The sequence below is a fragment of the Rhincodon typus genome, chromosome 7 (genome assembly GCF_021869965.1).
Source record: "Rhincodon typus isolate 14 chromosome 7, sRhiTyp1.1, whole genome shotgun sequence".
In the NCBI taxonomy this organism is placed as follows: Eukaryota; Metazoa; Chordata; class Chondrichthyes; order Orectolobiformes; family Rhincodontidae; genus Rhincodon; species Rhincodon typus.
Window position 1 is genome coordinate 92,509,673 of NC_063338.1, and position 26,672 is coordinate 92,536,344.

General features: G+C 40.7%; 1 protein-coding gene across 3 annotated transcripts in view; it reads left to right on the top strand.

Moving 5' to 3' along the window:
• The window catches only part of ttll4 (tubulin tyrosine ligase-like family, member 4), an 89,260-nt gene that overhangs the window by 30,849 nt on the left and 31,739 nt on the right, over window positions 1-26,672 (top strand). For all 3 annotated transcript variants that reach the window (XR_007262469.1, XM_048599079.1, XM_048599078.1), the window contains exons 3-12: window positions 4,239-4,333; window positions 6,220-6,322; window positions 8,305-8,432; window positions 11,271-11,381; window positions 12,151-12,227; window positions 13,169-13,363; window positions 18,554-18,636; window positions 21,492-21,620; window positions 24,555-24,677; window positions 25,132-25,230. Coding sequence is in view for 2 of the 3 variants with exons in the window: in XM_048599079.1 (XP_048455036.1) it covers window positions 4,239-4,333; window positions 6,220-6,322; window positions 8,305-8,432; window positions 11,271-11,381; window positions 12,151-12,227; window positions 13,169-13,363; window positions 18,554-18,636; window positions 21,492-21,620; window positions 24,555-24,677; window positions 25,132-25,230 (1,143 nt within the window). In the remaining variant the exon portion in view is untranslated. The remainder of the gene's footprint in view (window positions 1-4,238; window positions 4,334-6,219; window positions 6,323-8,304; window positions 8,433-11,270; window positions 11,382-12,150; window positions 12,228-13,168; window positions 13,364-18,553; window positions 18,637-21,491; window positions 21,621-24,554; window positions 24,678-25,131; window positions 25,231-26,672) is intronic.

The window sequence follows — 26,672 nt, forward strand, 5'->3', positions numbered from 1 at the left end:
ACTCCCAACACCTCCCCACATCATCATCTCGTGCAGTCACAGAAGTTGCAAAACCTGCTAGTTTGCAGCCTTTCTCCTCACTATCTAAAGCTCCAGACAACTTGTGAAGCACCAATTTGCTTGCACTTCACTCAGTCTAAGCTTTTTTTTAGCTACTCCCAATGTGGTCTCCTCAATATTGGAGAGGCAAAACGTAGACTGGATGAGTGTTTTGCAGAACACCTATGTTCTGACTGCAGAAATGACTCTGAATTTTCAGTTGCCTACCGTTTGTGAGCTTTGGCTAACGTTTCTATCTCGGGTCTGCTGCATTTCTCCAGTGAAACTCATTGTAAGCTGGAAGAACAGCTGCTTGCAGACCCTGCAGGATTCAGGATTCAATATCGAGTTCAATAATTTTGGAACCTGAAAACCTCCTTTCCATATTCTTTACCCAACCCGACACCCCGGACCTTGTCATCACGTGGGCAGTTTTTCAGCCAAGCCAACCTATTTTCGCCTACTCATGGTCTCCATTATGAGCTTTTCTTTCTTCTGAGCATATTATCATTCATCTCTTTTGTCTCCCTAACTTGGGTGTTCTCTTCTCTCACTCATACGCTCTCTCCTGCATTCCCTCCCCGGCCATCTTAAATGCCACCCATAGCTATCATCCGTTTTGAAGAAGGATCACTGCCCTTGAAGTGTTAATTCTGCTTTCTGTCCACAGATGCTACGAGAGCTACTGAGTTTATCCAGCAATTTGTTTTCTTTAAGACTTCCTGCTTTAGCAGTTCTTGTTTTCTTTTTCCCATTACCGTTCTGTTTCTTGTCTGACAACTGGTTCTTGACTCATATCAGTTTATTACTGCCTATCCAAAGTGCTTTAATTTTACGCACTAACCTCTTGCGTTAAACCTCATCTAAAGCCTTCTGAAAATCCAAACTTACAAGGTCCAGTGGTTCTCCCTTACCAATACTATTCGTTACATCCTCAAAAATACTCCATTCGATTTGTTAAGCACAGTTTACCTTTCATAAACCCATGCTGGCTTTGCCCAGTCCTATGAATGGTTTGCAAATGTTCTGTTATCATATCTTTTATAACAGACTAGCATTTTGCCCGCAACTAATTAGGCTAACTGGTCTGTAATTCTGTTTTATCTCTCCTTTTTAGCTTGTTAAATAATCTGGTCACATTTGTGACCATCCAATCTATAATAATTACTCCTAGATGTTATAGAATTTTGGGAAGTGACCACCAAATCATCCTCTATTTCCAGGGCAGCTTCCTTTAGGAACGAGCTAGAGAGCAGACTACCCTCAAGTTGGGTATTGTGCAATGAGAAAGGAATAATTGGCAAACTATTTGTGGGAGGCCCCTTGGAGATAAGTGACCATAATATGATAGAATTCGTCATCAAGATGGAGAATGACCTGGTTGATTCTGACATGAGAGTCCTGAATCCCTTTCATTCTACTTTCATTTTTGCTGAGATTTTAAATGCCCACAATTCTCAGGCTTGCTTTTTCTGACCGTTTTAATATGTCTCCCCTTTAGATCCAATGTTGTCCCTAATTTCTTTTCAAAGCCATAGTTGAGTCACCTTTCCTCTTCTATTTTTGCACCAGGCAAGAATGAATAATTTTGTAATTCATGCACCAGTTCTTTAATTATAAACCATTGACTATCCAATGTCAACTCTTTTAAGTACGATTACCCAATGTACCCTTGCCAATTCTTGCTTCATACCCTTTATTTAGATTCAAGACCCTAATTTTGGATTTGATTTTTTAACTCTCCGTTCTGATAGAATTCTTTATCATATTATTGTGGCTCATCCTCAAAGGACCCCGCACAACAACCTGGTAATTAATCCTAAATCATTGCATAATACCCAGTCTGGATAGCCTGTTCTTTTGTTGGTTCCTCAATGTATTGATCTAAAAAGCCACCAAATACACACCAGAAAATCCCCCTCCACAAAGATCATTGCTGGTACGGTTTGTTGAATCTGTATGTAAATCACCCATGGCTACAAGTTGTGCCTTACTGCCTGCATCTGATTTCTAATTTAATGCCTTCCCTTACATCTCCAGTACTGTTTTGGGCCCTATAGATGATTTTCAACAACTTTTTCTGAACTTTGGTGTTTTTTTTTCTGTCTCCATCTGTACAAATTCCACATCATGATTTTCTGAGCCAATGTCCTTATTCACTATTGCATTGATTTCTTTCTTTTTGGCTGTCCTTCCTAAGTATTGAATACCCGCTGAATGTTTAGATTCTATCCTGCAGCCATGTTCCAATAATTGCAACTATATCATAACTGTTTACATCTATTTTCTCTGCTAGTTCGTTTACCTCATTGCTTTGTGCATTAAGGCACAGTCTTTTGACTTGACTTTTTTAACCTTGTTAGTCATCTTAGCTCCAGTTTGCACTATGGCCCATTTTTACCCCCTTTTTGTTTTCTGTCTTCCACTTGTGCTTCTTGCCTCTTCTATCTTTTTTCCTGTCTATGTTCCTCCCACTTCTGGCTCCCTGCTCAGGCTCTTGTACCCTTGCCATTGTAATTTAAACTGGGCCCAGCCACACCAAGTTATGGCGTTGAGATAGCAGATCGACCATTATAATATTGATTGGCAGAACTGGTTGAATGGCTTATTCCTGCTCCTAGTTTCTAGACTTGATTGAAGTTCATAAGACGCTGAATGCTAATTAGTAAGTTTCTGGGTGACACGAAGATTGGGGGAGCTGCAGATAAAGAGAAGGATTGCCAGAGAATACAGGAAGATACAAATAGGCTGGAGACCTAGGTGGAGAAATGGCAGATAGAATTTAATCTGGGCAAATGTGAGGTGATGTATTTTGGAAGATCCAGTGCAGCAAGCAAGTGTGTAGTAAATGGCAGAACCCTTGAAGCACTACTTTTTTTTCTTTATTCATTCATGGGATGAGGGCATCACTGGCTGGGCAGCATTTATTGCCCAGAGGGCAGTTACAAGTCAACCACATTGTCTGTGGGTCTGTAATCACATGTAGGCCAGACCGGGTAAGGATGGCAGTTTCCTTCCCTGAAGGACATTAATGAACATAGAGGGATCTAGGTGAACAGATCCACAGTTCGCTGAAAGTGGCAACGCAAGTGGATAAAGTGGTCAAGAAGGTGTATGGCATGCTTGCTTTCATTGGTCAGGGCATGGAGTATAATATTAGCAAGACATGTTGCAGCTGTATAGTTAGGCCATGTTTGGAATATTGTATACAGTTCTAGTTGCTACATGACCAGAAGAATGTGGAGGCTTTGGAGAGGGTACAGAAAAGTTTTACCAGGATGTTGCCTGGTTTGGAGGGTATTAGCTATGAGGAGAGATTGGACAAACTTGGTTTGTTTTCACTTGAATGTTGGAGGCTGAGGGCGACCTGATAGCTTACAAAATTGAGAGGCATGGATAAAAGAGGGAAAGACTCTGACTATTCAAAGGTAGAAATTTACTGGAGAGCACAGATGTAAGGTAAAAGGTGGGGGTGGTGGAGTTGGGTAGGGGGGATTCAAACAAAGATGTGAGAAACATTTTTTTTTTAAAACAGAGGATGGTAAGTACCTGGAGTGAACTGTCAGAGAAGGTGATGGAGGCAGATACAACACTGACATCTAGGAGTCATCTTGACAGATACATAAATAGGCAGGGAGTAGAGGGATATAGACCGCGTAGAGGTAATACGTTTTCAAACTAAAAACCTGTCACATGTTAGTGCAGACTTGGTGGGCTGAAGGGCCTGTTCCTGTGCTGTACTGTGTCCTCTATCTTGACGAGGTGGATGTGGAAAGGATGTTTTTCTCTATAGGTCAGTCCAGAACAAGGATCACTTAAAATTAGGGGTCACTCTTGGATGTCGATGAGAATTTGTGAGGTTTAAAATACTTCAGAATTCCCTGCATCAGAGTGTTGGAAGCCAAGTTGTTGAGTATTTTTAAGAAGGAGGTAGAATTTTTAGGCGATGAAATTGAAGTTATACTGGACTCGTATGAATGTAGGAATTGAAGTGTAAACAGCTCGGTCATGATCTTATTGAATGAAGGAAAGTTCGCTCAAGGGACTTCAGCTGCTACTTTGTTCATAACTATCACTGAGCTTCCCTTCTATTTGTCCAGGAAAACAGATGGAGGAGACAGATTATAAAATAAATGATTGGTGGTATATAAAGTACTGTACTTCCAGGCTATCTAAACCATGTCTCTGTTACTTACCAGGCAGGAGATGGAGGAGGAGGAGGAGGAGGAGGAGGAGGAGGAAGAAGAAGAGGTTGCAGATGGACTGGATGATACTAGCAGCCAGGAATGTAATGGTAATTTCAATGAATCATGTTCATCAGTGGTAGATGTTTTCTTATCGTTGGGTTCCTCCTTCATTCCTGAAAACCACATCATTGTGTGAGACTTATTCATGTAACTTGACAGCATAAAAAGAGGCCCAATACCCAACATGTTCACCTGGTCATCAAACACCTATCTACTGTTTCCCATTTTCTGGATTTGGTCCATAGCTTTGTATAGTCCATGGCACTTCAAGTTATGCCTAAATACTAGTTAAATGTGTCAGTTCTTGCCTCTATCATTCTGCAAGGAGTGAGTTCCTTGTACCACCACCCTCTGGGTGAAAAATTCTTTTTAAATCTCATCTTGAACCTCCTGCCATTAGCTTAAATGTGTGCTGTCCTAGTTATTGATCCCTTACTAAAGGGAAAATTTCTTCCTATCAATCTATATCCCTCATAATTTTGTACACCTCAGTTGAGTCCCACCTTTCGTCTTCTTCGTTCTAAGGGAAACAACCTAAATTTATCCCATCTTCCTTCACATCTGAATAGCGCCATCCTAGGCAACATCCTGGTGAATCTGTTCTGGCCACTCTCTAGTACAGTCACATCCTTTGTATAACGATTGACCAGAACTGTGTCGCACACAGTACTCTAGCTGTGGTCTAACTAACATCTTCTACCCCTCCATCATCTCCCTACTATTGTATTCGGTGCCTCGACTAATAAAGGTAAGTTACCCATATCCTTTCTTAACCACCTTTATCCACTTGTCTTATTGACTTCAAAGATCTGTGAATGTTAACACCAAAGTCCCTCTGATCCTCTGTACTTACTAGGCTGCTGCCATTTAACATGTACCCCCTTCTCTGTAGGCATTGGCACATGTTTTAACATTTTTTTAAAGTAAGGCATCTTATGCAAAGTGCTGCAAATCTAATGGCTGGTTGAAAGCTTTATGAACAGTTTTTGTAATTCTGCTTCAAATTCCTGCATCTTGTTTCAGTTCTAGTTTGATTTTTATTCAAAACAAATGTTTAGTCCCACTTTCAGTCTAAACATTTATTCCCAGATTTGATCTTGGTCATGGGAAAACTTGATTCACAATTTGTTTATTGCTGTCTACCGTTTCATTCAAGATATTGAAGGATTTTTTTCTCGAAAAGAACTGAGTTACTTTATTCCACTTGTCACAGCTCAGGAGACCATAGAAAAGGCTGAGAAATAATAAACGGGGGCTCGAATGACAGTTAAGTTTTTCATGTGTTCCGTTTTCTTATGGATTTCAAAACCTATACGCTGTTCACAAGAGTGTTGTTCTTAGCAATGTATGCTTGTTTCCTTTTTACCTCTAAGTTTAAATAGAATAACTAGGTTTAAAACCAAAATTATTGGGTTTGCATGACTTTTCAATAATACTTTCATGGTTGAATTTAGGAACATAAGGAATAGGCTTGTATATTGGCCATTTGGCCCTTCAAACCTTCTGTAAGACATAGACAATCTTGTACTTTTGGTTCATACTCCTTACAACATAATACAACCCTTGATTTCCAAGAGAGTCATCAGCCTCTGTCTTGAATAAATTCCATGACTAAGGATCCATAGTTAGAATCAAGAATGCCAAAGATTCACAAGCCTCTGTTTTGAAGAAATTTCTCCTCATCTCAGTCCCAAATGGCTGACTCCTAGTTCTGGACTGCTAAGGCAGAGAAATATTCTCCTAAGAAAGCACACTTCTTTACAGATATCTCCCTTTTGCTTTTATAAGGGTAAAATATGATTCAGTTAAAAATAATTTTCCCTTTTTAAAAGATCTACCCATGGTTTCAACAGAGGGCTGAGGGCTCATACCTGTTAATTTTGGCATTGTTACATTTTAAGGAACAAACAAATACTAGTTATTTCCTTTTTAGAAGAGTCAGAGTGCTCTACCATGTCAGAATCTTGTTCTACTGAATCGACACATGGTTTATCTAAGGTGGCCTTTAGTGAACTCCCAGAATCTGCTGATGCCAGGTAAGTTTGCTGATATGTTTTATTTACTTTGAAGAATTGGAAGTCCTACTGTGGTTTGCTCTTATTTTCCTAGTATTCTGTCAGGAATCATAGGATCCCTAGAGTCCAAAAAGAGGCCATTCAACCCTCTGAGTCCCACCCAGACCCTTACCCTCTTTTCCCCCGAACTCCCCCGGCAGCATTTATTACTCGTTCCTAATCGCCCAGAGGGCAGTTCAAGGTCGACCACTGTTGAGGTTGGTTGGCTCGCCGAGCTGGTTTCTTGTTCCGCAGATGTTTCGTTACCATGCTGGGTAACATCCTCAGTGCAGCCTCTGATGAAGCGTCAGTGTTTTCCCGCCTGGTTTTTAAACTCTGGAGTCCGTTGAGCTGGATTACCTCACTTACAGTTTTCCTCGTGGTGGAGTGTATATGGGGTCGAGTTCTGTGTGTTTATTAATGGCTTTCTTCGTGGAGTGCCAGGCTTCTAGGAATTCCCGTGCCTGTCTCTGCTTAGCTTGTCCCAGTTGAATTGGTGGTTCTCCTTATCCTTATAGGCTACAAAAAGGCACAAATCAATACTCCCTCATCTCAATCCACATGGATAAGGAGAACCACCAATTTGACTGGGACAACACCAAAATCCTGGGACAAGCTAAGCAGAGTCAGGCACAGGAATCCCTAGAAGCCTGGCACTCCACGAAGAAAGCCATTAATAAACACACAGAACTCGACCCCATATACACTCCACCACGAGGAAAACTGTAAGTGAGGTAATCCAGCTCAACTGACTCCAGAGTTTAAAAGCCAGGCAGGAAAACGCCAACGCTTCATCGGAGGCTGCACTGAGGATGTTACCCAGCGTGGTAACGAAACGTCTGCGGAACAACAAACCAGCTCGGCGAGCCAACCAACCTCAACGCCCACAACCTGAGCTACAGATCTACTCCAAAACCTTAGGGGAGTCAACCACATTGCTGTGGTCACATGTAGGCCAGACCAGGTAAGGATGTTAGTTTCCTTCCCTCAAGGACCTTAGTGAACGAGATGGGTTTTTCCTGACAATCAACAATGGATTCATGGGGGTCATCATTTGATTCTTAATTCCAGATTTTTCATTGAATGAAATTCCGCCATCTGCTGTAGCAGGATTTGAACCCGGGTCCCCAGAACATTATCTGGGTCTCTGGATTAACAGTCCAGCGATAATACCACTAGGCCATTGGCTCCCCTGTAAAGTTAGTATGTATTTTGAATCTAGCAACTGGACATTGGAATCAAGATACGTATTTGTCTCATCCTTTATCTGATGCTGCAGGTTGTAATCTTTCTTTTAATGAGACAAAATTGATGTTGTCTGTTAGGATTGGAAACTGTTCCTAAATTGCACATTGCCAATTGCTTAGATATGGATGAGATTGTTGAATGGATATGATTCAATAGGTTGCTATTGGGATAAAAGCCTGCTGATTATTATTAGGAGGAGTTTTTTCTTTAAACCATGAGTTAGGTGTAATATAGTCTGTGCTCACTGCAGAGCCTTAACTTCTTTTTGGGTTTTCATATCCTTCCAAGTAATGATTTGTTCACTATTGAATCATCACTTAGCTTTCTGATCAAAATTCCTCCTTTCCCATTTTTTTTTAAACAAGTGAGTGTTCTCATCGAACAAAAGTCCAATGGTTGTGGAAATGTGAGAATCTTTATTTAATTGCAAGTGTTTTTAGAAGTGTTTTTAAAATTCATTCTCACCAATTGAAGTACAGTGTAGCAAAGAGATTGTGATCTGTAAGCTGCTGCCATTTTATCTGTGAGGTAGCTTCGGTCTAGCCCCCATCTCAAATAAGTGATGTTCTGTGTTTTCCATGTTGATGTTTTCAAAAATCTTTTTGAAAAACTCGACATCAGGATTATTTCTTGTGATGGTATTTAGTGTACAGTGAGTTTAATGTTGCATGCTACTAATCCACTTGCATATTCTCTGTGCTTCCCTTTTCTCTAAGGAATGTTTTTAATTCTTGCTACCCACAAGCACCAGAATGTAAAATTCAAGTTGCTAAGCCAGCATTGGTAAAAAGCCTATTTCATGATATGCCTCTGACGATTTACTTTGGGACTTCGAATGAGAAAAGTAAGGAAGAAAACCTAAATGTATTTGTTTCTAACGTTTTAAGTAAAGGATTTTGTATTCATTCATACGGTGCTGCATTGTTTGAGGACAAAAATAAAGTTTGCATTTCTTTCCTTTGCTGGGGTCTCTTACTTTGTGTTTACTTTTAAATCCACCACCTCATACATCCTGCCTTCCTTCTATCTTCTTTCTGGATGGCTGCTCCTTCCTTATTTAAATCTCATACTGAGATCTGGATATTTTGGCCACAAATAATCTCTCCCTGGGAGTGAATTCATCTGCAAGCTTGAATATTAATTCATTGCATTTTGCACCCCCCACCGGTTGCACTTGGAAAAGTGATACTGCTGGTCTGCCTTTTTTGAATCATTGCGGTCTGTGTTGTAAAGGTCATCCCACAGTTGCTGTATTATTTTTTTGTTGGGGCATCCAACAGGAGGTTTGGTATTGGAGTTACCCTTCGGCAAAACAGCCTATTTCATCCATTGAAAAGATGTTAGTAAGCCGGGCTCGCTCAATTTAAAACTTTATAGTCACTTTTTTTATATGTTTTTAAAATTCATATTTTTTAAACATTAAAGTTGTCTGGATTTCTGATCTGACCATTCTATTAATGTGTAAAAGAAGTAGACAGCACATTTGATAATGATGGTGGGGAGAAAAGATGGATTTTCTTTAGGCAAGAAAAGAGACAAACTTGTATCCTGGTTTGAGGAGCAGTGAAAAGAATTTATGGAGGGGGTCCATACATTGGGGTACGTGGCTGGCCAGAGCAATAAGGGAATGAACAAGACACAGGAGAGTTTTTTTTTGCTTGAAGGAAGTAATGAAATTTGTTTCATTGTGTTTTGTGGAAATGTTTTAGTTTTACTTAATGAAATTGTGAAAAATCCTCATTGTGGGGCCAGTGCCCCACGAACTGGAACCTACTTCTCCCACGCTGGGCTTTGAACCACACGTTTGTTTCCCTAATCCTACTTGTTCAGTGCCAATTTGCATATGGCTCAGGTAGTAATCCAGAGATTTTCTTTTACTTTTGATGTTTTGTTTTAGAACCTAGCTTCTGCTCCTTCAACAGAACCTCATTACTAGTTCTACCTATGTTGTTTGAATCAACGTGAACCATAACCACTGAATTCTCCCAACTTGAGGCAATTTCTTCTTCAACCCCAGTTCAGATATTCCAAATCCTGGCACTGGAGAAACAACATAGCCGCCTGGACGTTTTGTCTTAGTTGCAGAGAACAGTGTCAGTTCTCGTCACCCAGCTATCCTGCTATCACTACAATGTGTTTTGCTCCCTGCTCTTGAATAGTTTTCTGTACTACTGTAGCCCTCACTCTCATCCAAGCAGGTTGTGAAGTTCCCAGATCTCTTGGACAATTGCAAAGGCCAGTACTCCTGTGCTGCTGCCCTCTGTATTCCCTTACCTGCTTCACTTGCAGTCGCACTCTCCTGCTTCTGACCACTGATCAAATCAGAGGACTTTCTCCTAAGGGGCGTGGCCACCTCTGGAGTGCCTGGGAAACATCCCTTCCAATTATTCAAATACAAAAATATCAAACTGTACTTTCTAGTGGGATTTCCTGATAGGAGTAGGAATCCTTGAGGTCACTTGCATCTTCTGGTACAGCAATTCTAACTGACACAAGCCAAAAGTACGTAAACTACAAATGTGTATGGGAGGAATTGTTTGTTTTCCTTCTGCTCTCCAAGGTATTAACATTGGATTGTGGAGAATTGTGTACTAAGTTGCATCATCAGAGTAAGCACTAGGGATGTTTTGGTTTGCATTTATAATTCAAAACAAATCTGAGCAATATTTTTCTCTGTAAAGTCATTGCACAGCTGCCCAGGTTTTCTTGTGGGTTCTGCAAAACACTTACTTTATTCTTAGTATCCATGGAGGGTACTTAAGCAATTCAGCATTGAACTGTGCATGTAGTATGCGAGAGCAGGAACTTTGAATATTCAGTTTGTAGCAGTCATTGACAAGTGTTAGAACTTTGAAATAAATCATCAAAGCCAATCTATTTGTCTGTTTTGTTTTATCACTGTCAGCTGTGTAATACATGAAGAATTGCTTAGCATAGAAATGAGTAGAGGTCTTATCAAGACAGTGATTTGGTGTATATTGTTGTATGTAGAGAACATGACCAATGAGTTTTCAAGGTAGTGGAAAAGGCAGCTTCATTGGTGAATGAAGAAAAGGCCGTAAGATTGGATTGGCTGTATGCTAAGGAATGAAAACTTGCTGAGGAAGCTGTTAGATGATTAGAAGATTTAGGATCAAGGAGGGAGTGAAAATGATAAATGGCTTGAAATTGAAAATAGGAGGCAAGCATGAAGACATACGGAGAAATGAGCAAAATACTTCCCCTTAAGCTGATCACAGCTAAGCTGGAGGATCTTAAGAAAATAGGGCAAAAGTAGCAAATTAATTTGAGGAACAAGATCAGATATGATCTAATTGCATCGTTGGAAGAGCTCAAGAGACTGAATGGTGACTCCCATTCCTATACAATGACCATATATTTGTACTTCTGACAAGAATTACTAGATAACAATCAAAATAGGAATCCTCCTTAACCAAGTGATGCTGAGACCATGTGTGCATTACAGTAACTCATCACAAAACTGGGATCAAACCTAAATCTTTCCTAATCTGTATGACTCACTACTTATTGTCTGAAACAATTGGACTTCCTTTGCTGTTAAAAATCTTGAGCTTAGGGCCTATAAAATAATCATTTTTCTCTTTGCATCTTTCACAATAGGATCGCAGTATAATTTTTGTTTTCTTTACTGAGTGACTGACTTTGACTTTGGTATTCACAGTTGAACTTTTGCCGTGGGATCAACGAAGGCAGATGAAATGGAAAATGTCCACTGTAACACCAATAGTTGTGAAAAATGCCATTGCCAGATCCCATTTCAAAATTACTAAAAGTAAGTCATGTTAGTACTAATAAGCGTATCTTAACCTTTTACTTCCACTTTTAAACTTTGACACTAATTGTGCAATTATCGCTGGATTGTGGGTTTCGTGAAAAATTAAGAAACTTCGACTGTGGTTTCTCAATATAACGGTTAAAGTCTCAAAACAGCAACTTAAGACTGTCAAATCTAACAAATGTGATTGGGTTTAATAGGCTAATAGACCAGTGGTTATTATAGGGAAAAGCACTGTTTTCAGGTAGAAACACGCCAGATATTGGGATGCAGTCCTGAAAACACCTTGATCCCATATCATAAAAATAAAATTTAAGTTACTGAAATAACCAGCAGCCAATGACCCAGCAATACTAAGTCAACCTGAAGAACGTGAATGTTAATACTTAGTTGCACTGATCTTGAACATCTGAAAGTTCACTAGTCAGTGCCCATCAGTGTTACTACACCCTGTTGACTGAATGTCCCAGTTAGCTGATTGGAACGGAGATAAATATTTCTCACCGTTTCAAACGAGGAAGAGGAAAATATAGTTTACAGTGCCTCCTCCCAAGTAAAAATGTATGGTTGTTGAGTATAAATTCTACTGTACTTGCCTATAACACTTCTTCGCAGGCTAAATTGCAAGCACTCACTGTATAGGTTTAAACATGAGACATGGCCACTGGGATAAGGTATTAGATAGAGGCTTTGCCTACTGAAAAATCAAAAACAGGCATGTAAAAATTGCCTTAAAGTGGAAAATTGATGTGTTTATACATTTCAGGATGTTATGATTGGCTGGGCTGCTGGGGCCATCACATGAAATCACCGCTATTCAAAACCCTTCGGGAATATCAAAAGGTAAGCAGTTAGAATTTCAAAATATTAGCATTACTATGCCCTCCCCCTTTCAATGCTAGTGTTTATTCTATTTTTATTGAAATATTAAACTAGTGCTAGTATTTGTTGTTGCAATTATCTGTCCTACTTAGAGTTCCTAGAACCAAAGCTGATAAGGAGGGTATCCCTTCAGAATTTGAAAGCCACACTCAGTATTTTCCCTGAGCCCTGTATGCACATTTTAATCATCACTTAATTCTTTTCGGCCACTGTTGATGCCTACTGTTCTTCTGCCCTAAAATGGAGACTGTTGAGTCAAAGCATTGTCTTTTCGAGTGACTAAGTCCAGTTTTAGCATCAAATTACCTTTATACAGTACCTTCCCTGTGTTGAAATGTATGCTATTTACATGACTTGAAATCAGCATCAATCAGAGACCTGTGTTACTACAACTTTATTCATTCATGGGATGTGGGAATCACTGGCTGGGCCAGCATTGATTGCTCATTGCTGGTTGCTCTGTCTTGAACTGCGCAGCATCCTCCCTTTTGAACTTGCCTTTTGTGCCTGCGTTTTTTCAGCTGTCTAGGTACAAATTTCTGAAATTATCTCCCAACACCTCTCTTCCTACAACCATCATAAAACTGATCTCTGACCAAATGTTTAGTTGTCCATCCTGATACCTTCTCTTGGCTCAGCACTTTTTGTTTGTTTCATTACACTTCTGAACAATTTCAGAACCATTCTGGACAATTTATTGCCTTTATAAATGCTATATAAATTGTTCACTTAGCAGTTGCTAAATTACACTACTTTTAAAATTTTAATCTCTGAAATTGTTTTCCAGTGTGGTGATAGTTTGTATTTTGTATTTCTCTTCTCAAATTGGGTAAACAACGTAAAATGCTGGAGCATTTTGAAGGGAAAAAACAATCTAACTGCATGTTTGTTCTCCTTCCTAGCTGAATCATTTTCCAGGATCTTTTCAAATTGGGCGCAAGGACCGCTTGTGGCGTAACTTATTGAGAATGCAGGTGCGATTTGGGAAAAGAGAGTTCAACTTTTTCCCACAGTCCTTCATTCTTCCTCATGACATCAAACTGCTGAAGAATGCCTGGGGGGCTAGCTCTGGCAAGCAGAAATGGATCATTAAACCAGTAAGTTAAGTCTAAGCTTTAAGATAATTGGAAAACAACCTGAGAAGAGTTGAACATTTTTATCTTGTGCAGAGATTTATGATGATGCACTGCCTGAAAGTTTTTGTGAAAGCAGATTCAGTGTAATTTTTAGGAAGGAATTGGATATATACTTGAAAAGGGATAAACGTTATGGCTCTGGGGAGCAGAGTGGGTAAGTGGGACTAATTGGGATAACCATTACAAAGAACCGACAGAGCGATGCTGAGCTGAAGTACCTCTTCTGCTGTGTAGTTCTGAGAAGTAGTCTAATTGGTAAATAGCACTATCCACACTGATTTGAGAGAATCTCTTGGCCAAGACCACCCCAGACTGGAGAAGAAGCATCTACAGAAGTGCAGAAAACTTCAGTTGTCTCTGACATTCAAGATGGAGACCAGGTGTGATCAGCCAAAGGAGCATGTGAAAACCTGGACACCCTGTCCACCCACACCTGTGGCAGGATTTGCACAGTTGTGAAGAAAAGTCATAACAGGCTCGGTGTTAATTCTGTTTCTTTCTCCATGATGCTGCCAGACCTGAGTTTCTCCAGCTTTGTGTTTGTTGCACATCCAGAATTGGACTGTTTAGTCACCTTAGGACCCATTTATTCCAGATTAGAAAATTGTTGTTCAAGGTCTCAAGGGTTTGCCTAAGAAGAGAAATGAGCAAAATTTGGCTTTTGATGACTTGAAAAATTAATGCTAATTTTAAAAAAGTCTTCTGTTTATACTTTACCTTTCATGACCTCGGGATGTCCCAGTTATTTAGATATTTGAAAATTACTTTGTACAGTCATGGAGTGTGAGCTTTGTTGGTAAGGCCATGATTTGTGCTCAAGTCTTTTAAGTAAAGCTTTCTCCTGTAGGCTTCCAATGTGGAAGTGGGTTCTACCTTATAAGCCATGGTTGACGGAGGGTTAGTAATTCGAAGTTTAGTCTGAGGGCTGCTAAAATATGTATCATCAAGGATTTCTGTAATTTATATTGAGCAGTAGTGTTCATAACTGCGTGACAGCAGAAAATACTTGAGTTGAAATATATTGCCATGTTACTAATTTGCGTGGAGGGTTTTAGGTTCTTTCACAAAGACTGTGAAGCAAAATATCTCACTCTGGAAAATGCAATATGAAGACATCCCTTGCCATTCCTTTGTTTTGATGCCATTACCCTGTCACCCTCTCCTTCCACGTCATCCCTCTTGTGTTCCTATCTTACTACATACTCATACTGACCTTTGACATGTTACTTGTGCTCATGCCAACCGTCCCCAGTGCAGCAATTCCTTGGATGACGTTTTCAGAAGGATCTAATTAAAATTTGGTCAGATCAGTTACGTCTGAACTATAAACGCAGACCAGTGCTGCCTCAAAATAGAATATTGCTTTAGCAAGCAGACAAGATGCAGCAGGAATTCAGCAGGTCTGGTCAAATCTGTGGAAAGAGAAACTGTTACCAGAGCTTTGAGCCCACCATGATGAATACATGGCACTGAGTCGTACATCTTTCGAAGAGTCATGCTGGACATGAAGTGTTTACTGTTTCTTTCGCTATAGATGTATCCAGCATTTGCTGCATCTGTTCCAGAATTCCAGCATCCAGAGTATTTTGCTGTTAGTATGATCATTGCTTTGTTCCTTAGTGTTGTAGAAAGGAGCGCTGTACCTTCCTGGGTTAGTTAGGGTTTCAGCAGTCCAGCTGCTGATTGTGACCAGTGCAGGACTGCTGACCAATCTGGCTGTTTTGCTGAGTCGACTTTTAGATAATGCTCATCATACCTATCTCCCAGCTACTACTTCCCATCAGAGGGAGGTGAGAGGAAGCATAAGAGCAAGAGTAGGTCGTTGACCCTTCAAGTCTACTCTTCCACCAAATCACTTGGGTGATGTCTCGGTTCACTTTTTCTTGTTTGCACCCCATAACTGTTGACTTGCTTGTCCAATCAAAAATCAAAATCAGCCTTGAATAAACTTTAAAGACCTGGCTCCACACCTGAGGAAGAAAATTCCACCCTCCACCTGACCTTCTGAGAGACTGAACTTCTCCTCGCTTCTGTCATAAAAGAATGATCGCCAATACTTAAACAATGGCTTTTGGCTTTTGCCTCTCCCCACAATAGGAAACATCCTCTGGGCATGCACCCCATCAAGTCTCTTTAGGGTTTTATGTTTCAATAAGATTTACCCTTCATTCTTCTAAACTTCAAGGTTCAACCTTTCTTGAGAAGATAAGCTCGAAGTAAACTAAGCAAGTGAAAGGCCATGGATGTGCACCACTGCTTTTAGAAGAAAGCTGCCTTCGTAATTGTTTTTAAAAAATCCACAATGCTGCACACGTACGAACTCTAATTTTGTATGTGGACAGTGACACACCTACCATTGGTAGCTGCACATGTGTCATGCGCTCCAGACTTGCATATGCTCCTAGAACATAGAACATAGAACATTACAGCGCAGTACAGGCCCTTCGGCCCTCGATGTTGCGCCGACCTGTGAAACCAATCTGAAGCCCATCTAACCTAAACTATTCCATTATCATCCATATGTTTATCCAATGACCATTTAAATGCCCTTAAAGTTGGCGAGTCAACTATTTTTGCAGGCAAGGCATTCCACGCCCTTACTACTCTCTGAGTAAAGAACCTACCTCTGACATCTGTCCTATATCTATCACCCCTCAATTTAAAGCTATGTCCCCTCGTGCTGGCCATCACCATCCGAGGAAAAAGGCTCCCACTGTCCACCCTATCTAATCCTCTGATCATCTTGTATGTCTCTATTAAGTCACCTCTTAACCTTCTCTGAAAACAGCCTCAAGTCCCTCAGCCTTTCCTCATAAGACCTTCCCTCCATAGCAGGCAACATCCTGGTAAATCTCCTCTGCACCCTTTCCAATGCTTCCACATCCTTCCTATAATGCGGTGACCAGAACTGTACGCAATACTCCAATTGCGGCCGCACCAGAGTTTTGTACAGCTGCAACATGACCTCATGGCTCCGAAACTCAATCCCTCTACCAATAAAACCTAACATACTGTACGCCTTCTTAACAACGCTATCAACCTGGGTGGCAACTTTCAGTGATCTATGCACATGGACACCGAGATCTTTCTGCTCATCCACACTACCAAGAATCTTGCCATTAGCCCAGTACTCTGTATTCCTGTTACTCCTTCCAAAGTGAATCACCTCACACTTTTCTGCATTAAACTCCATTTGCCACCTCTCAGCCCAGCTCTGCAGCTTATCTATGTCCCTCTGTAACCTGCAACATCCTTCCGCACTATCCACAACTCCACCAGCTTTGGTGTCATCCGCAAATTTACTAACCCATCCTTCTACGCTCTCATCCAGGTCATTTATAAAAATGACAAACAGCAGTGCCCCAAAACAGATCCTTGAGGTACACCACTAGTAACTGAACTCCAGGATGAACATTTCCCATCAACCACCACCCTCTGTCTTCTTACAGCTAGCCAATTTCTGATCCAAACCGCTAAATCACCCTCAATCCCATGCCTCCGTATTTTCTGCAATAGCCTACCATGGGGAACCTTATCAAACGCTTTACTGAAATCCATATACACCACATCAACCGCTTTACCCTCATCCACCTGTTTGGTCACCTTCTCGAAGAACTCAATAAGGTTTGTGAGGCACGACCTACCCTTCACAAAACCGTGTTGACTATCCCTAATCAAATTATTCCTTTCTAGATGATTATAAATCCTATCTCTTATAATCCTTTCCAACACTTTACCCACAACCGAAGTAAGGCTCACTGGTCTATAATTACCAGGGTTGTCTCTACTCCCCTTCTTGAACAAGGGGACAACATTTGCTAGTCTCCAGTCTTCTGGCACTATTACGTGTGTTGGATAACTCACTGACCAATCAAAGCAGTATGGACAGAAACAGAGCTTTATTTTAGTTTGTCACCAGTTCATTTCGAAGATTGTTCCAAGCGTTTCCCCTTCTCCCTCTTTAGGTCCATATCTTCCAGGAAAAAGGTCAGTTATTGAGAACAACTAGGGTGTCTTGCCAGTGATACTTGTGTCCCATGGAAGAATTCTTTTGTGAAGTAATTTCATGTCATGCATTGTTGGGAGGAACTATAGGAGATCGCTCCTAGGTTGCACTTCACCAGTGTGAGGTGGTAAAGATTGAGCTCAGTGTGAGAGCACTGAGCCCTGACAGCTTGAAAATTGACATTCAGAGGCAGAATATATATCCACTTTCTTCTGCATAACACTTCACAGTCTAACTCTGGTTCAATGTACTGTTATTATTAGCTATTCTTTGCAAGTGATTTGTCTTCCATGAGTGAGAATAGCCAATTAATCTAATCTGAGAGTTGAAGCGGCACTTGGGCTTTTATTATCATGTGAGATGTCCAATCATGTGTTATTTTGAGTCATGCCTTGTCCTTTTCCTGTACATTTGTCACTGTTGGGTCTCAAAATGGTGAAATCCTTCCACAGACTCTGCCTCTATCCATGCTTTGATGTCACAGTTGCATTTTCTCATGTTGTCCTTCAATACATCCTTGAAATATTTTTTTTCCATTGACCTGGGATGTGCTCTTCTCTGACTGAGGTAGCAGAAAAACCTGCTTTGGGAGCCTGATATCTGACACCTTGTTTCAAATGAACGTTTCTGGGAATTGCAATAAATGCAGTGACTGGGGACTGCACTTAGAATTAGCATAAGCTAAATTTACATTATGTGTGCACGTAAGTGTGTTCTCTCGACAAGTTGGGGTGAAGTGAGTCCTACCATTTCCCTTTATTGTATCGAACAAATAGTTTCCCGTCACACTGTTCCATATGTTCATCTCATTCCATTTTACGCAATGTGAGAAATTGTCAAGGGTCAGAGCAGAGACTTTAGGAATGTCCGAGTCAATAATAGAGTTTCAGATTTGGCAGTGCCATTATTGTTCTTAGATTTTGCTACATGATCTCTTTTGCTTTATGACCAAGAAGACTTGTGCAAAGTTGTGACCAGATCTGTGTCTTAATGCTAATGTTCATGCAGTACTCAAGACCGCAATCGCACTGGATAAATGAAAGTATCCCTGTTTTACAAATGGTAATTACATTTTTGTTACAAGAGGAAAAAATATTAAACATCTGCATACTTAATTTTTTCCTTCTGTTGTGTTTTTTGTATAGCCTGCATCTGCCAGAGGAATTGGCATTCAAGTAATTCACAGGTGGAATCAAATCCCGAAGAAACGACCTCTGCTGGTTCAGAAGTATGAATTTATTTCTGTTAGGAAGTGTATATTTTATATGTTTGATAAGATAAAACATGTAGATGTGAGTTTATACAGATCTAAATGTTTATCATTTGTAGGAGTAAGGGAAAGTTTTGGGAGGTGGAGATTTTTGTACCTGGAAAAATATAAGTATAAGCAGAGGGAAGGAAAATTGGCAGAGGACAGATGGAAATAATAGCCCTTGACCTGCAGAGCGCTCTCAATTTCACTATTGCTTTTGACTGGGAAAACTGCAAACTCTCTAAAGAGGCAACTCTTAGGCTGTGAGTTTATCATGAGTTTTTGAAAAGTTGCTGGAATCTGTCGTCATGAACAGAGGGATGACCACTTGGATGGTATGTTAACTTATGAGAAAGTTTCCGTGGTTTTGTAGAGAAAGCCACAGTTCACTATGGATGTTGTCTGTGTAGACATTCAGTCATTTGATAAGAGTTTTGCACTAGGGATGATCAGCAAAAATAAGAGACCTGGAATTGGTGTTAATCTTGTGATATTGCTTGGAAGTTAGTTTGGAGATAGAAAGCAGGAATAAAAGGAATGTTCTCTGCTGGGATATCACAAGTAGTGCTCCCCTACAGATCCATACCGAGGTATCAGCATTTCATGTATTGAAGACTTTAGATGATTCGGGATGTTGTATCTCCAGATTTGAAGATTGCACTATGATGGGAGGCCTGTTAGGTTGTGTAGATAGCAAGAACTTGCAAGTTATCTATGGCAGCTGGAATTCATTGTGTGCAAGGGTGAAGGCCACCATTTCAAATCTGAGAAAATTAAATGGGCTGTGAATGTTGAGACATTGTAAGGATCTTTGGAAGAGCAGAGGTATTTGACTGCCCATGTGCCTGAGCTTGTAGCAAAATGGTTAATTGACTGTTGACTTTTACCTTGACCAGGTTGAAGTACAAAGTTGATAGGATCTTTGCCTCAGTTATACAGAAACTTACTTGGTCAGGACCCATTTGGAGAATGGCCTACTTCTGTTCCTACAATCAGCCCATCAAGACTGGCCTGCCATTCTGGATCATGGCTGATTGCCTCCATATAAATGCCATTTTCCTGCATTATCTCCATATCCCCTAATGTATTAGTCTCCAGAAACCCTATTTATTTCTGTCACGAATCTTCTTAGTGATTGAATTTCCACAGCCCTCTGGGATAGACAATTCCAAACATTCATCACCCTCTGAGTGAAGAAATTCCTTTTTATCTCAGGATCAAATGGTCTACCTGTTATCCTGAGATTATGTCCCCTGGTTCTAGAATTGCCTATCTATATTCACTTTGTCATGTTCTGTAAGAATTTTTTAAGCTTCAGTGAGATCACCTTTCATAGTTCACAACTCTAGAGAATACTGACCCAGTTTCAACAATCTCCTTATTAGACAAGCCCGCCATCCCAGAGATCAATCTGGTGAACCTCCATGTCAAGTATATCCTTATTTTGAAATGGGGACACAAACTGTTCACACTATTTCAGGTGTGACTCACCAAGGCTTTATACAACTACAGCAAGAGTCTTTATCCCATACTTAAATCCCCTTGAAATGAATGTGAAAATACCATTTTCCTTGCTGCATCTACAGACTAGTTTTTAGTGACTTGAGAAAAGGGCATCTAAATTCTTTTGGATATCAGCATTTCACAATCTCCCTCCTTACTTGCATGATATTCCATCTGTCATGCTCTAGCCCATTCACTAAGCCCAAACTCCTCTTGAAACCTCCTTGCACCCACCTCATAAGTTGCATTCCTACCCAGTTTTGTGTCGTCAGCAGATTTGGAAATATTGGAATTACTCCCACGTCCAAATTGTTTAAGGTTGTGAACAGCTTTGGACCTCTGCAGTGCCCCACTAGTAACAGCCTGCCATGAGAGTGAGCTGCTTATTCCTACTCTCTGCTTTCTGCCTGTTAACTAATTCTCAATTCATACCAGTATATTCCCCCAATCCCATGTGCTTTAATTTTATTTACTAACTTATTGTGAGACCTTATCAAAAGCCTTCTAAATTGTAAATGCCTGACATTTCCCTCTGCACACGTTGCTCTACCACTCATCTTGATGTCATCCACAAACTTTGACACAACTCCAACTCCACATCATGTATAAATTGTAATCAGTTGCGGTCCCAGCACTGATCCCTGAGGCACACCACTTTTCGCTGATCGCCAACCAGAAAAGCACGCATTTATCCCCATTCTTTGCTTCCCGTTAGTTAACCAATCCTCTACCCTTGCTAATACATTGCTAGTTATGCAGTGCACCTTTCTCTTATGCAGCAGTCTTTTGTGCAGCACCTTGTCGAATGCCTTTTGTAAATCTAGATACACCGCATCTACTGGGTCCCTGTTGTCCACCGGGCTCGTTAACGTCTTCATTGAATTCCGGTAAATTAGTTAAACGTGACCTGCCCTTCATGAACTCATACTGTGTCTGCCCAGTGGGACAGTTTCTATCTTAGATGTCTTGCTATTTCTTCCTTGATGTTAGATTCAAGCATTTTCTCCATTACAGAAATTAAGCTAACCGGCCTATAATACTCCATCGTTTGTCTCCCTTTTTTAAACAGTGGCGTCCCATTTGCTGTTTTCCAATCTGTTGGAACTGCCCCAGAGTCCAGTGAATTTTGGAAAATGACCGCAACGCATTTGCTATTTTTCCTGCCATCTCTTTTAGTACCCCGGGATGCATTCCATCAGGACCAGGAGACTTGTCTTTACGCATGATCTGTTGGCTATCTTTGCAAAGTGTTGACATCACCAATAATGTTGTCTTATTTTGCTTTTCAATAAATTGTTGTAAATTCCACTTTATTTTCTTAACTCTAGATACTTGCACAAACCCTACCTCATTGGCGAGAGCAAGTTTGATTTGAGAATTTACGTGTACGTGACCTCTTATGATCCTCTTCGGATCTATGTGTTTACAGACGGCTTGGTCCGTTTTGCAAGCTGCAAGTAAGTTCGAAAAGAGCAAGGTTAGAGGGTGGAAATAGATAATCGCTTACTTTTAATTTATCTGGTGGGGCTTGTGATGTAATTGGTCTTGTCTGAAGCACTGCTCATCGCCTTTTCTCACAGGCATTGTTATTGTTAAGTTGAAGTTATAGAAAATATTTTAAATTCTTAATGCTATCTAGCTATTAGCTTAGAACAGTAATGCTAATTATTGAAAGTTGTTCCTGGGATAGTACAATAATCTCTTGTCGGCCGGTTGCATCAAATAGCTAAAGCACAGACGGGAGTTTTAACCATTTCAATGATTTACCTCTACTTTTAGTATACTGCACTACCTATTCATGATGCAGCCCCTTCTGCACTAGGGAGACCAAATGCACGTTGAGTGGTACATGGAACATTTCCAAAGTGTCCGTAAGCACGAGTCTGAGGTTCCACTTGCTTGTCATTTTAATTCACCATCTTGTTCTTATTTGAACATCTAAAAATTAGGAGCAGAAATAGCACGTTGAGCCCTTCAGATCTGCTTTCCCGTTCACGGTCAGAAATCACACGACACCGGGTTATAGTCCAACAGGTTTATTTGAAAACACAAGCTTTCGGAGCCTTACTCTTGCTTCGGGTGTTAGTGAGAGAGGTAGTATCAGACACAGAATTTATAAGTAAAAGATCAAAGGGTCACATCAGTGATGAGGGTGTGCTAAACAAAACTAAGATGCTGTTAAATCTTTAATCAGTTAGAAGGTTTTAATTGAGTAATATGTATATGTAAATCCCTGAATTCCTTTCCAATCACTGTCCTGTGAGAACTAAAGGTTTTATCAGTGTAAGGAAGAGGTGACATTTTAGGTCAGATAATGCATGTTAGGTGTGAGGTCTTATTTAGAATCTGTTTGTGTTTTGGTTTTGGAGTCTGACTGGTTTTATTTCTAAAGTAGGAATTTACAAAATGCCACATAGTCAGTCAGTCAATCTGTCAATTATGTGCTTTTTGAACAAAATAGAATGTATCTGCAAAACACCCCATAGATTCATGTGTGCGCGCGTGCTTGAGAGAGGATCTGTGCGTGCGCGAGTGTATAGTGTGGTGAGGTCACCTGTAGTGCGACATGAACCCACGATCCCGATTAATGCCATTCTCATGGGTACTGAACTTGGCTATCAGCCTCTGCTCGGCGACTTTGCGTTGTTGTGTATCCTGAGGTCCATCTTGAAGGACATTTACCCGAAGATCCGAGGCCGAATTTCCTTGACTGCTGAAGTGCTTCCCCACTGGGAGGGAACGCCCCTGTCTGGTGATTGTTGCACGGTGTCCATTCATCCATTGTCATAGCATCTGCATGGTTCTGCCAATATACCAGGCTTTGGGGCATCTTTGCCTACAGCATATGAGATGGACAGTATTGGCCGAGTCGCATGCGTATCTGCCGTGCATGTGGTGTTCCCATGTGTGACGGTAATGTCCATGTCGAAGATCTGACATGTCTTGCAGAGGTTGCCGTGACATGGATGTATAGTGTTGTGGTCGATGTTGTCCTGAAGGCTGGGCAGTTTGCTGCGAACAATGGTCTGTTTAAGGTTTGGCGGTTGTTTTGAAGGTGAGAAGTGGAGGCATGGGGGAGATCTTGGCGAGGTGTTCGTCGTCATCGATAATGTACTTTCCAGGAGTGGAGAAACTACGCCATGTTCTTCACAGCCTTCAATACATTATCGCTCTTTCTCGGTGTCTTTGTCTCCCTCTCATACATGCGTATTCTCCTTCCCTTTCCCCCCACTTTCCCCTCTCCTTCTCCTCTCAGGCGCTGCATGCGAATCTGTGGTGTATTTGTATTTGCAGATACATTCTATTTTGTTCAAAAAGCACACAATTTATAGACAGTCAGTCAAATGTAGCATTTGGAAATTCCTCCTTTAGAAATAAAACCAGTCTCTAACTCCAAACCAAAACACAATCTGATTCTAATCAAGGCCTCACACCTAACTTGCATTGTCTGACCTAAAATGTCACCTCTTCTTTACACTGATAAAACCTTTAGTTCTCACAGGACAGTGGAATTCAGGAATTTACATATTAATCAATTAAAACCTTCTAAGTGATTAAAGATTTAACAGCATCTTATGTTTTTTTAGTACACCCTCATCAATGGTGTAACCCTTTGATCTTTTACTTATAAATTCTGTGTTTGGTACTACCTCCCGCTAACACCTGAAGCAGGAGTAAGGCTCCGAAAGCTTGTGTTTTTAAATAAACCTGTTGGACTATAACCTGGTGTCGTGAGATTTTTGACCTTGTCCACCCGTTCCAACATCAGCAACTCCACCTCATTGTTGCCATTCAAGATCGTGGCTGATCTGTTAACTTCTTGAATTCTGCACATCTATCTAATCCCAGATAACCTTTAGATTTTTGTTTGACAAAGAATCAATCTACCTCAACCTTAAAAATAAAATTTCACTCAACGCTGTCGTAAAATGATGATCTCTGACTTGTGAAACTGTCTTCTCTTGTAGTTTGGCACTTTCTCACAAAAGGAATCATCCTAAGAGCCTAAATGTCTTCGACACATTAATTAGGTCACTCTTTTAAACTCCAAAAATAATCTATATCTATCCAACCTGTCCTCTAAGAAAACTTGCTCATTCTAGATATCAATCTAATAAACCTCCTCTGAACAGTCTCCATTAGGCTTACACCCTTTGTTAACAAAGATGACCAAAACCCCACCCATGCATTATGATGGTTGGTGGAATACTGTCCATTTGTCTGGATGATCCCAGTCTCAACAACACTCTGCGCATCCAGTTCAAAGCAGTCAGTACTATAATATCAGTGCCGTATTGATTGAATAATACTCTTTGGTATTTGCCTCTGATATTTTAACTGTCGGCCCCTCTGCACTGATTGTGGGTAATATTATTTTTTGTTCTGCCCAGGTATTCGTCTTCCATGAAGAGCCTTGGCAACAAGTTTATGCACCTTACAAACTACAGTGTGAATAAACTAAATGCTGAGTACAAGCCCAACAGCAATGGAAAGCTCTGTCAAGGTCATAAATGGTAAGAGTGTAGGTGTCCTGGGGATCTATCTTAAATCTGAGCTTATTGGCTATGCCTAGGAAAAGCTGGTGTATTCGAAGTATGATGGTGTATGTACCAACAACTCCATTGTGTGTTAATGCCAAGAGTTTCTTAATTAGGTTTTGTGCTGCTGACTCTTTGCAGGTTTGTGGCATCTCCCCCCCCACCACCTCAGTATTTCTTCATCTATTATTAATGCTAAGATTGTGTACCTATGAATTTTCTTTGTTTTCCTCACTGCTCTGCACAATATCCTTTCCTGTATTTTCATTCTGCTGAAATTGAGGCAGCATTCAAATCTCCTTGTCTCCCTTTTTTGCAATCTACAGATCTTTTCAAAACACACCAGTATTATTCCTGGGGTATACAGATCAAAAGCTTTGTGGTTCATTTCATGGTCTGAGTTGATATTTCCCTGTGCTTCAAACTGTAGGAGCCTTAAGGCATTGTGGGCGTACCTGAGTCAGAAGGCAGTGAGGACTGACCTGTTGTGGGAACAAATAAAGGATGTGATCATCAAAACCATAATTGCGTGAGTAATGAGAAGGATCTTTATGGAGAATAACTGTAAACTTCAAGAATTACAGATTGCAAATTCAGTTCTCCTGTCATTCTTAAATAAAGTTAGCACTTTGCATGTTAGGTATGTAGTGAGGAGGAGGGCTTTTATGTTAGATGTTCTTTTTTCTTCAAAAGGTGCATTTTTATCAAATTAAACGTTGAGAAGACTCGGGTTAAAATTTCTCCCCCAACTGCGAAGTGCAGCACGTCACACTCACCTGGATTAAACTCAGTCTGCCCTTTCTCTTCACCATTGAAGACATTTAAGAGACACCTAGATGGGTACATGAATAGGAAGGGGATAGAGGGATACGGATCGAAAAATGGCAGGTTTGTTTTTAGGGCATGATGGTCGGCACAGGCTCAGAGAGCCGAAGGTCCTGTTCCTGTGCTGTCTGTCTACGTTTGTTCTCCGTCCATAAATGCAACTGATCTATATCCTGCTGTATCCTTTGACAACCTTCAACTATCCACAGCTCCAACTATCTTTGTATCACCTACAAACCTACTAACCAACCCATGTATATTCATCCAAGTCATATATATATATCACAAACAGCAGACGTCCCAATGTGGATCCCTGCCGAACACCAGTAGCCACGGACCAGAAAAACACCCTTCCACCATTACCCTCTGCCTTCTGTGGACAAGCCAATTCTGAATCCAAGTGGCCAAGTCACCGTGGATCCTATGCATCTTAATCTTCTGGATGACCTACCAAGAGGCACCTTGTCAAAAGCATTACTAAAATCCATGTAGACAACATCCACGGCTTTTCTAAATGCACATAAATCCTTTCCCTAAGAATTCTCTCCAGTAGCTTCAAGAACCACTGATGAGAGACTCACTGGTCTGTAGTTTCCTGGATTATCCCTATTTCTCCTCTTGAACAGAGGAACAACATTAGCTACTTGCCAGTCCTCCGGGACTTTTCCAGTGGCTAGCGAGGATGCAAAGATCTTAGCCAAGGCCGAGCAATCTCCCCTTTTGCCTCTCTCGATAACTGGGTAGATACCATCGGGTCTTTGGGACTTATCCACCTTAATGCTCTGCAGAAGACCCCAACACCACTTATTTCTTGATCTCAAAATGCCCTAGCATATTCGCATGCTGGATACTAATCTCACTATGCCCCAATGCAAAGTACTCATTTAGGATCTTGCCCACATCCTCTGCCTCCAAGCACAAGTTCCTTCTGTTATCTTAAGTGGTCCTACCTTCTATCTAGTTATCTTCTTGTTTTTAGTGTATCTATAGAATGCCTTGAAATTCTTTTTAACAGACTTGCCAAAGTCATTTCATGGTTTCTTCTTGCTCTCCTAATTCCGGGCTTGAGATCTTTCCTGCTTTCTTTATATTCCCCATGGGCCCTGTCTGATTTTAACTTCCCATGTGTTATATATGCTTCGTTTT